We start from the raw sequence: 12,938 nt of genomic DNA, 5'->3' as shown, positions 1-12,938 counted from the left end.
TATAGAGAATTCATATTTATGTGATAAGGATTTTATAGAGTTAATTTCTAAGTTAAATTGTTTCGGTTTTAAAAATTATAATATTTAGTTATATTGGGATTGAATTCTATATCATGAATAATCGTTATGTAAAAAAATCCTAATCAATATATGTCTTATATCTTTTAATAGAAGTATAATACATATATTGATTAAAAGATATAAGACATATATTGATTAGGACTTTTTTATAAATTAACTCTATAAATTTTGGTACTCTAGTACTGATGTTCCACCGAAACGTGGTTTCACTTATTAATAAAGGGTATTGATTGATTTGTAAAGTTCGAAAGTCTGATTCCAGTCAATAATATATTAAACTATCTATAACATAATATCTATATAAAATAGTAATAATTAACGTAAGAATCACATTAATAACATAATAAAATCTCTCTCACACACACATATATATTGTTTTAGTTTTAAAAAATATAAATAAGATATAGGATATGTGATTATTTTTATTTTAATTTAATTAAAAATAATAATTTTTAAGTAATCTATACTATACTATAATAAGTCAACATGGGTATAATTTGTAGTCGTACTTTTTGTTCACGTTTTTTGGTTTCGTACTATATTTTTCGTCCTATTTTTTTGTCATCATTAGACTACGTCTCCTATTCCCAACAGAGATCGACTTTGAAGAAAAACCAAATACTACATAAAACATTTGACAAACAAGAGCGGCTCTCAATTGGAATCGAAAACCCTGAACACAGATAAACCCTAGGATATGATCATATGAATACTTCATAGAAGCTCTCAAAAATAAAATTTGAGGACGAGGAGGACAATGAATTGGAAGGAACCACAACAGGTAGCTCCATTCTCGAAGAGGATTCTGCCATGTGTGGCCTCGACGGCTCTATCATCGGCGCCGACCAGACAAGCGCCGACTATTACTTCGCCTATTCTCACTTCGGTAATTCTATCTCTGTCTCTCCTCATTCTTACCTTTACTCACTTAAACTCGTCCCTAATTGCATTTGCTTTTTGTTTCTCTGCAGGTATTCATGAAGTAAGTACTGTTCTCTGCAACCTGTAGTCTATAGTATCAATCCATCGATTTTGTCGGCTCCTTCACGAAAAAAACCTCACCATTTATCTGATTTTTTAAAAATGATTGAGGGACAGAGTAGAATTACAAGAGCCTATCACCATAGCCTGCTGTCTCTCTCTTCATCTCAGCGAGCTCCTGTGCTACTTTTCATTCCATCTCTCAAGAACACTACATAATTCATCTCCCCTGAAGGTATATTCGGGATACATATATATGAATATGAGTTCTCTGTGTTCTAAATAACTAGCTTTCTTTGTTATCCATTGTTTATTTATCTTAAGTTCAGTAATTTAGTTGCTTATAAGGATTGATAATTTCATCTTTGTTGTTTATATCATTTTGATTTTCAAGGCATTTCATATACATATTTTTATAATTAATATTGGATATATCTCACACTTTGCGAACATCTGCGAGTGAATGATTTGTTCAGCTGCTGTTAATTTATGAACTGTATTGTTAGTATTCCAGCAGCTGGAAATTGATTATGTGATCGGAGAGAGTCACAGAGAGTTGTTGCCTAATTCTTCTTCTGATCCTGCTGCTATTACTTGAATCTTTGGCGTCACAAGAGAAGGTTATCAATCTGGAAAATGAGTTTAAAAACTTGTAACACTCTTTTGTGCTAATTTTTTTTTTCTTGGATGTATGAGTGGGTTCAGACCCTCACTCGGCTGTATTAGAGCACCAATATATCCACATTCATAAAATGGTACTGCTTTTTGTTAATAACTATACCAAATTAACTTGAAACTCGTGTATTCATTAAAAGATTGTTACCTATACTGTATGCTTTGTTAGTTGTATACTGTATGCTTTGTTTTGGTTGGTCTGCAGAGAATTTCATAAAGTTTGTTTTGGTGATAAAGGTTTGTGATCTTTTTTTCAATATGTATTTATATATGACAGATATCTATGATTAAAAATAATTGACAAATTAAAGTTGTTGGCTTATGTACGAGGCTGTTAATGGACTGGTGTTCAAGTTTTACAGGTATTATGTTACCTTCTGACCTATTGGATCTGGTGCAAATGTCCTATGTTGTAGAAATATTAATCTTATCTTATATATATATAAAGGAGGATCTTCAGAGGATGACGTGTCATCTCTGAAATCTCTCCATTTCATTTTATAATTATTAGGCTCCTCTGTGCTTTGCTCATTTTGGTGGCTTGGAATTAAAATTAAAATATTTTTAAGTTAATAAGGGACTCTATTTTTCCAGTTTATTGATTGTTACGGTTAAAAGACTTTTTAAATTCCATTTTACAAGTCCTTTTGTTTTCATTGGTTAGATTGTATATATACACGGAGGTTTTGATCGGGGGTCTTCATTTGGTGGTACAGGGGACCTAGGGAAGAATATGATTGATAATGGAGTAGGTTAGTTATTCTCAATGCACCCATGTATGCCTATAAAGAGTGCTGAAGATGATCTAATAAAATTGAGAAAGACTGAAGCAAGGAATAATATATCATGACTGTTGAGTTTGTAGATGTTGAGTTTGGAGATAGAGAATCTGATGGGGTAGTTGTGGAACCGAGAGCGCTAGAATAGGTATGCTTTCTCTCTTCTCAATATGAAGTTGTTATATGGTGTGAATTCAGTTCTTATCACTATGAGTAGCCTGGTTGATAATTTCTTATAGGTCTTTTACTCCTTAACTTTCTTTAATTTTATTTTCTGCAGCAGTATTTTATATAATGCTATAACTGAAGTGCAGAACTCATTGCTCATTTTTATTTATTTATTGCTGTTCTTTTTGCTATTCAGGTAGCAGGGGTCTCCTCTATACTTTCTAGATCGCAGTAGCACGATAATTTTATTTTTTTTCTGATTTTATGTTCAGGTGATAAATTCTTGTGTGGTCAGTACATCTTGCATATGTGAGAAATTCAGGTAAATATGCTTGCCAGCATCTTTTTATCTATATGCAATGAAGATCTCATATCTTGGTCTTTAATTTGTATGTGGTGAAATTCAGGTAAATGTGCTTTGCAGCATCTTTTTATCTATATGCAATGAAGATCTCATTTCTTGGTCTTTAATATGTATGTGGTGAAATTCAAGTAAATGTGCTTTGCAGCATCTTTTTATCTATGTGCAATGAAGATCTCATATTTTGGTCTTTAATATCTATGCAATGATTGCGAAGGAATGTAATTTTATAAACTGGTTGTAAGTTGATTAGTTTCGTGGTATTTAGTCTAAAGGCTGAAATCCTATCATGTTTTGGTGTCAATGCTGCGTCCAGCAAGAAGTTTGAAGTTTCAAGTGTTTTCTATATTTTCTGATGTGTGATTGGTATTCTGTAGATTTTCTCTCATATATAGTATCATAGTAAATAGGTCCAAGTATTACTGTTATTTGGTGCTAATTCATAGATACAGGGACTAATCACCCAAATCTGAGTAAATTTCTTGACATGGTCCTGAAGGTTCTCTACTGTCCATAGCCCATATAACTACAAATGTATAACTAATATTCCAATGTCATGGAATTCGCAAGCCAGGTCCGAAAAAAAGAGTTATCCGCATCTCAACTGATTTTTTAGGAGAATCTCCCAAGTACCCAATTCTCACTCGGCAGCTAAAGTTGATCCAAATCGAGAAGACCAGGTCAATTATATAACAACTTAGGTGTGAGTGGTTGTCCGGACAGAGTGTGCATCATTAGGAGCGGGAGCAGACGAAACATCAAATGTGATGGACATATAATTTGGCTACAGAGATAATAGGCTATGATAATACTGAAGCCCTTATACCTCACAAGGTGGGAGAGTTTGTGTATTTATATTTGAGTAAAGCTAATTACTCCTAGATTGCAGATGACAAATAAATCCTGCAACTCACCTTCTTAATTGGCCATGTTTCTACATACACAATATATGTAATATAACAGTGAATGTAGTACATCATGTTAAGCTAGCATATGCACATTACTGATGAAATCACATGATGGACATTGTGACATGTCCCCTAAGAACTCACAATTTGAGAAATATAGATAAGAATGTCTTTGTGATTGCAGCTTACATGTGATCAGCCTAATCACGATGAAATAGATTTTGAGTTACTTGGAAATGTGTACGGGCAGCCTTACATACTTCAGACCAATATTTTTGCTGATGGCTTTGACAATAGAGAAGAAAGGATATATTTGTGGTTTGACCCGACGAAGGATTTTCAAACATACTCCATCCTCTGGAATCTTTACCAAATTGTGTAAGTGAATTTTCAAACGATGAATTTTTTTTTGATTATATGTATAATCTCAGAAAATGATGCACAAGCATATAAGCAATCTATTTATTTGTACTAATCTATTTATTTGTACTCGGTGTAGGTTCATGGTGGATTTTGTTCCCATAAGGACATGCAGGAACTATGCTGACAAGGGAGTTGAATATCCAATGTGGCAACCAATGAGCATTAAAGTGAGCCTATAGGATAGCAGAACGTATTAATTGGTCAAAGGGTCCCTTCAATACCTCATTCAGGAACTACCAGATTGATGCTTGTGTGTGGAAAGGGAATGCAAGGTTTTGCAGAGAAAGCTTGACAAATTGATAGCATAAGGAGGTTTAGGTCATTAAGCCAGACACAAAGAAGGTGGTTCAAGTTGGTGAGAAAATATCATCTCATATATGATTATTGCCAAGATAATAAGAGATTTGAAAACAACCTCCCAAAGGAATGCTCCCTTGCCAAGTTTTGAACAGGACTTGAAGAATGAAGTGGCATTCATTTGACTCTGTTTTGTGAGTTAAGTGTCCTCATCTACTTAAAAAAAGCAATTATTTTTTAATTTTTTAGGATCTGAATTATATTGAAATATAGTGAAATTTTTTAGTACTGTATCTTACAAAGGTGAGGATAAACAATTTGCTGCGGAGGAGATTTCTTCCATGGTTCTGATTAAAGTGCATGAGATTGCTGAGGCCTTTCCGGTGATTAAAAGTATTTTTTATACAATGTCAATATGATTTATATTTTAGTTTTCGAATTTTGTTTCAATAGAGAAGAACTAACTTCAACCGGGGAAGGAAGCGGATAAGTGGAAAACTTTTAAGTCTCAAAGAGATGAAAATATTCGTTGCACCATTTATGTATCTGAAATTGACCATAATGTGAGTAAGAATTAGAGATATTTTTACATTTGGATGGTTTGTAAATGATTGTGATCAATCATTAAGCTGTTCATGTTATTGCTAAATCGTATTGCCATTGTACTTTTTTATTATGCTTAAAAATATTTTATAATAGAGAAAAATATTGTACAAGCCAAACTTTCAAAAGTGAATATAACCAATCAGTTAATATAATTTAATACCATTATATTAAATTAATAATAAAACACAAAAAATGATATTAAGCTTACAAATAAAAAAATAGAAATAATATGGTCGCCCGTGCTTCGCACGGATTATAGGCTAGTATTATATAAATACAGAAAGAGAGGGTGTCTTATTCAACTACAAACTAAAAACTCGGTTGCAATATCACTAAAATCTAAACATGATTTCATTAAATCTTTTAACAACCCCACTTTCACCTCCATCATCTCAAGCTAATGAGCCTCTGCTTCTGGCAACTCCAGTCCGCCGCCTTGATCTCCACGTCTGTCGTCCCTCCAATGCGACTCCTCCATGTCCGTCATCCCTCCAGTCTGCCTCCACCACCAACATCCACTCCACCTCCACCATCCCCTCCAACCTTCTCCTCCTGCGTCACCTCCCCCACCTCTGTCGTCTTCATCTCCGCCATCTCCATTGCTTTACTGCCAATTTAAAGGCATTGCTCGATTTTGTTTATATATCAAATCTGCCGAACACACTCTTGCTGAAATTGTTGCTCTATTAGCTCATATCCACCGCCTTCATCTTTACCCACACCTCCACTATCTCCAGCATCGCCACCGGCACCAGAATCGAGTATAAGAACAAATTCACCGATTTTCACCGATTCTTGGAAATTTCACCAATTTTACAACACAAATCACTAAATTTTAAAGAGAATATCAATAATTTCTAAAGTGCATATCACTAATTTGTACAGCAGAAATCAGTGATTCCTTTAAATATATCAACAGGTATATCAAAGCTTTAACAATGCTATAATCCATGACACAGTCTAGTTCGTTCATGAGATTGAAGAGAGAGAGAGAGAGAGAGATTGTCGAAAGGGATGTCGGAGAGCGGACGGAGGATGTGATGGTGGAGAGACGGCAAGGATAGTGACAGGGAGAGAGAGGGACAAAATTGATGAAGATGATGGTGCGGTGAGGTGGGTGGTAGTGTTGGTCTGAGTGTCACAGCAGACGTGGAAGGAGGGGAAAGATGTGCGGCAGATCTAGGTGGGGGTTGTTATGCTGGGTTATAAGTGTGGGTGGAGTGCCTTTATTAATTTAAGGAGTTTCAGTAGTGGTTTTTAGTTTTTATTTTAAGATTGGTTTGTATTTGATCATGAGCCTGTATAGATATTCCAAGCGATCCAAATTGTACCAACATCACCGTATACCTTATTACATAAAAGTCATTATTAGACTAATGTTCTGAAACCCTAATCTCATATATTGATATTGGAGGTGCGACACCCGAGCTATCTACATGCCGCATACAAGCTACAGACATGCAACCCCTTACGGATGAGCAATATTTGGTGGTGAAAGATGAGCTCTTGTCGTAATTATCACCGACTGATATTTGATGTGGGTTTTCCAGATCCCCAAAACATCAACAGGATCATTCTCAACAGATCCAACATCAAATAAATTCAAACATAATTAAACAAAAACATAACCAAACACTCCAAAAGAAGAGACAAACAAACACACTCCAAAAGAAGAGACACACAAATACAAAAAAAAAATGAGTTTTATTGAAAGAGAATCAACGGACGAAAGAAAACGAAGGGTTTGGGCTTTTCACCGGAGATAAAACCAGTAGAAGCCCTTAACTAGCTTGAAAAAAGACAAGACAAAGGATATGAGACGGTTTCTTAAACTCTAGTTTTTGAGAGTGAGGGTTCTTTTCCAATATATGTTTGAGTTATTTTTTAAGTCACCTAATTTTGTTAAATTTACCTTGATAAAATTTATTCATAAGTCATAAATTATTCATAAAATATTTTTTCTAGATTTTGACGTTATTTCTTACTCCTCTGTTTTTTTATATGACACTTTTAACTTGGGTATCTAACTTTAGGTGGGTTGACCGGATCGTAAAAATTATTATTTTTAATTGATTTTTTCTGTTGTGAATTAAAATTTTGATTACATATGTTTATTCGGAAAAAGTAAATTTTAAAAATAATACTTTTGAATACACGATTAAAGTATTTAAAAATTTGTTCCAAAAAGTTAAACATCATATATTATAAAACAGGTGGAGTAAATCATAATTCTAAATTCTTGAACACTCGTAACGTCACTACGTCAGTGTAATAACAGTATAACACTTCGGAGGGGATGCTACTCTTGTAATAACAGGATATTATTACTCAGCATAAAAATAAGCGCTAATTTTTTTTTTTTTTTTGAAATACTAATATTTGTTGCTAACGAAATCACCGTAGATATTTTCGTGTAGATTTCTATACGTGTGAAGCAACCATCTAGAAGAGCACTGCTCCTTCGATCGGTATGGTGTATCACTGGTATATCACATGTGTGTAGACAAAAGTTGAACCCGTATTGAGGCTCAAAAGTAACATAATTAGGGTGATGCATCCCTGTGTGGCATTGGCAATTGGCACAATGGGTGATGAGGGTGAAGCGGCATAGCTAGTGCGCATCTTACCATTAAGCTACAGTTTTGCACATATTGATCATCAACCAGATTGGACGGAGGTTGTCATTTATCATTATATATGTGTATGATGTGTATGGACGGAAGTCATGAAGTATTTACATATTTTTAAATATTATAGGGACTTCGCAAGGAGCAAATTAACTGCAAGTTGCCCCGTTCGACATCCTTTTTCATGAACCATTCACCTTCGGAATACATTAGATTTTTGTACCATTAATATTGTAAATTTTGTTTTGCATGGAGTGTGATAGAAGATAGTAAGTCATAAATGGACTTAAATAAATTGTGGAATCCTATGTCTTGAGACTCTCAAATTTGGACTCATCAATTCATCACCATTCACCAATGCCCGTTTGTTTTCAGTACACACTGATATAAACTTTACTCTGTACCAACAAAATTTTGGTTTCCTTGTTCGACCAAGAAAATTTCTACCCTAATTAACAATATCCCTGATCAGCTTTACGTGCTGGCTTAGTGGTTTACGTGGGTGGTAATTTTGGATAACATATATTGTGCTCCTGTTAACAAGTCGATTTATATCAAGATAAAATTATTTCAGACCGAATAAAATTGAAGTTTTAAGTTATTTGAGATTTTCTAATCAGTTCTAATTTTTATCTCACCAAATCATATTGCGGTTCGATTGTCACCCAATTTTGTTTTGACAAAACAGAACTAGCATGAACCATCGGCAATGACTGATCAATTGGAAGTATTTGTGTGATTAACTAAAGAATTTTTTTTATCAAATAGTTACTCGTGATAATATTATTTCCAGAACCATCTATCAAGAGTATTTCTTTTTTGAAACATACATGCAACTTTTTTATTTGGAGATGTATTAAGTTTACTTTTTAATTACTCAAAGTAGCAGTACGAACCAGAATTTGATAAACTAGATTTAATCACTATAAAAAATTTCCTTAAACATTGATAGTTTTTTTCATGTCAAGTATAAAATCATAAATATAAAATCTATTATTAACAATACTAATTTTTTAAAGGGGTGGTTATATATTTAAAATTTAAACTTTATTGTTAAAATTTTATTTTGTCAATGATGCTTAAGCCCCAGATTTGACCCAATATTTCTCCGTTTCATATTACATGTCCACTTTTAATAAAGTTACGCATATTAAGAAAAGTTAAATTATATTGAAAACTTTTATTTATAATCATATTTATTAGCTTGACCAAATATAATATATGATATATAGTTGATTTTAAAATTATTTTGAAATATTTTTTTTTATTAAAAACGAACATCTAATGGTGTAATAGGTCTTAAATTTATCATCAAACAAAAATGAAATGAAAAGGATGACAACTAGCTTTTGATTTTTCTTGAACCTAAAGTTTAGCAATGTCACATATACTGTCACACCGGACATAATTGATATACTAATGAAATTTGGTTTAATTTTGATTCCATTGATAATCAATGTTGGTTATACGAGCTAGGCTAAAATCTTGGTGCTTAAGCAAACTGATAAGTATACCTACATGTTATTGCTTATCACTTATCTATGTGATAAACACTCAATCAAGCACCCGTCTGCATTTTAAAAGTAATATCAGGAATATCATTATATTATTAATAAATTTGAAATTTGAAGATCAAAATTGTTCCATTTTATTTATTTTGAATAAATAAGACAAGTACATATTCATATTAGAATTATCCAGATTGTTTTAGATTTGCATTTGACTGTAATATTTCCTATTTTCTTCATTTAAAATTAAAATTACACATATTCAATTAGAATATATACTAAATAAAAATAAAAATCGAGAAGAAATCAGAAAAATCTAAATGCTTTAACTTGAAATTATCTTAACTCATCAGAACAGCTGAACAGTAACATGGCTCTCTAAAGAGCCGACAGAAAATGTAACAAAAGAACCAAAAAATGAAAAACCGGTCGCCGGAAAGTGGACTCATGTCTCACGATTCACGAACCTAAAAAAACTCAACACATCGTTATCTAAATCTAACTACATAAACATAACATGCACTTTCATTTACAACAAAAACATTGCAGTAAATATAAAATGACTAATTTATTATTCTATCTCTATTCCGGTATAGCACTCAACACCGCCGTGCCACTCCGCCGCTTTCCGCCACCGCCACTCCGCCGCCTCCTCACATCACCATCCGCCACTTGTCTCTTTCCCGGCTTCTCCACCACCGCAGTAAAGCTCTTGCCGCCGCACCCACACTTATCTCCACCACCTTTACTCAACGCATTGCTAGCTTTGACAGCCAGCGCCGCCATTTCTTCACGTCGGATCGGCCGCTTTAACCTAGTCAACGGAAGTGCAAAGTAGAGTTGACCGGGAACAAGCTCATCCTCGTCACTGATGGGCTCAACTATGTCGTCAAAGTCCATGTCATCCGAGTTACAGATGAAAGAAGAAGGGTTGTTTTGTAAGACATGGGAGACTTTGACAGGGTAAGGGTATTCTTGTAAATTCCCATCTTGTTGTATGAGTTTAGCCGTGGGTTTTGATTTGGAAGTGTGGCATGAACTACAAATCCCCATTGTTATAAGGACAAGAGAAGAGAAGTGTTGTTGTTTGAGTTTGGTTTGGAAATGAGGATGGACAAGATGGGTGTTTTATAGGCATGAAAACTATGTTGTAGAGGTGTCTCGTAAAGTGAACCAGGTGGCCACGTACGCGTGAGGTGGGGCCCGGGGGTGGGGTTGTATATCTCTACGTCTTTTCTACTTTTGGGGTATTAATACATGGAACAGTGGGAACTGGGAAGGCGTCACAGAACCTTGTGCCAAGCTGTAAACCTGTGGATGACAGGTTGTAAATTTAGACTTACATATCACATTTGCCCCTATCTTTTTGCTTATATTACGGTACGAGTATCCACTTATTTCTCACCCTTCTCCTCATTTTCATATCGATTCAGATTATTACTGCCTCGCTCGAAAGGGAAGAAAAATTCGAATTTGAAGACTGAATATGTCATCTAGTCCACAACTGAATATGTATGCAATGCAATATTGTGCACATAGCTACATTTATGTACCAAATTCACTATATAGATAACATAATCTATCGTGCATATGTGGCCCGTCTTAAATATTAATATAAAAAATTGAATATTACAAAAATGTCGTATTTATATAATAACTTTTAGTTTTAAGTATTTAATAAGCATTTGACATTTTTTTGCAGAAATAAATTAAACAATATCAAGAAAAAATATATTTATTTCTATTTTTCAAAAATTAATAATTTATTTGGAAAATAGGATAAAACCGATTATGTGATATTACTCACGTATCACGGTAAGACAGCTGGGTTTTTTACCTAGGTGATCCAACAAATTTAAAACCTTATCAAATAATCAGTCATGCTTATCACTTCTTTTCGGTAAATTTTTTCATACCTGCACCAAAGAGGAGCCATATTTTCTTCAAATAAGTAGCCACTATGTAGTAATGTTATATCTTATTCTATAAGGATGATCCTAAGAGACCAGTAGTAGTGACAATTTTCGAATTTTACCGTGTTTCACTTTCAATTCCCCATCTTCATGACATAAGAACTATGTAGTAAAATGTTAAAAATATTCATAATTAATCAAATTTATAGTAATTATCATCCACATTAACAGAAACTATACACCTCAAAATACAGATATTTTCATAGAACGATTATTATTCGAAAAGAAAGAGTGAGAAAGTAAATAATTCGCCTCTACGAAGTTACGTTAACACATGAAACAGTTCAATGGATGTAAAATAGTAAATTCAATCTGTTTTCTTATTATATTGCGGTTCAAACTGACTTTCTTTGGTCACCTTAAATTGGTGTTTTATGTTGCTGCCGGGATGCGCAGAGAGACTGAAACGTAATAACGGCACAACAAGACAAGCAGCGTGGAACAGATAAACATTGCCGGTAGTAAATGAATAAGACAAGAACCACCGCTTCAGCAAAACAAGGGGAACCATTCCATTTTTGTGCACATTTTTTTCGGTGCTCATACTTGTGTTGTTGTGCATTTGGGCGTGCAAGTCTTTTTCGTCCAAAGCGTAATTTTTTATGAGTAAAAGCGAACCTAAAAATTTAAATCCAATTTAATTATGTTTATTGGGCATAGTTTGATGTGAAAAGTCGGTCTATTTAATTGAATGAATGAAAATAAAATTGTTTAGGTCCGGCTTACTTTCTTTAAAAATATTTTCATCCATATTAAATAAAAATTAGTATATATCATGACTCGAATTTAATACGTTAGATGTATTATATCATATAAATTATAATTATAATCTCTAATAATGTATAATTGCATCTATACAGTGGCGGTGCCACATGAGGACACTTGGGGGCACGTGCCCCTGCCATTTTTAAAAAAACAATTTTTGTTTTATGGATCTCACATGTATTATTAACATGTGACCCATCTGAAACTATATAATTATTATTTTTAGGTGTTGATCTTCCCACATACCCCATCCTTAAGTACTTCTTCTCTCGCCTCTCAGTTGGCTTCAAGACATGTTTTGTTAAAGAAATTTATAATGTCTTTTTATATATTTGGTCTTGGCTCCGCCAATGCATCTATGTGCTCTTTTTTCTCTGTATCTGGTTTCACGCTGTTCAGTACTTCTCAATATGAATCGGTATAATAATTTATGATCAATAACAATAATCCTCATTGATTATACTGGTTCATATTATGAATTTGATTTCAAACTAGTGAATAAAGCCGCGCTTCGTGGCGGCGTTATGAATTTTTTATAAATTTTGACACGAAAGTATTATAATTGCGTAAAAGTTATTTTGAGTCATGTTACCGTGAAACATATTATTAATAAAAAATATTAGGCCCTCTTGTCAAATACAATACTAATAAAAAAAATTGTTTAAACCGCCCTCCCATCAAAGATAATATTAATCAATAATTATTATAATTATGATAAAATTAAATATAATAATATAGATAAAAATTAGTTTGACCCAGTCTCTTGTCAAACACAATACTAATTAC

General features: G+C 33.4%; 1 protein-coding gene and 1 pseudogene across 1 annotated transcript; one reads left to right on the top strand and one right to left on the bottom strand.

Moving 5' to 3' along the window:
• Window positions 1–4,131: 4,131 nt before the first annotated feature.
• On the top strand, window positions 4,132–5,050 carry LOC108215222 (probable xyloglucan endotransglucosylase/hydrolase protein 10; annotated as a pseudogene).
• A 4,670-nt stretch (window positions 5,051–9,720) lies between these two features.
• On the bottom strand, window positions 9,721–10,517 carry LOC108213782 (uncharacterized). The gene has a single exon (XM_017385571.2). The coding sequence runs from the start codon at window positions 10,465–10,467 to the stop codon at window positions 9,997–9,999; it is 471 nt and encodes a 156-aa protein (XP_017241060.1). The 5' UTR covers window positions 10,468–10,517; the 3' UTR covers window positions 9,721–9,996.
• Between the last annotated feature and the right edge of the window lie 2,421 nt (window positions 10,518–12,938).

Source organism: Daucus carota, chromosome 3 (genome assembly GCF_001625215.2).
Source record: "Daucus carota subsp. sativus chromosome 3, DH1 v3.0, whole genome shotgun sequence".
Lineage (NCBI taxonomy): Eukaryota > Viridiplantae > Streptophyta > Magnoliopsida > Apiales > Apiaceae > Daucus > Daucus carota.
Note: the sequence above shows the minus strand (reverse complement) of the source record. Positions and strands in the feature narration are given on the sequence as shown.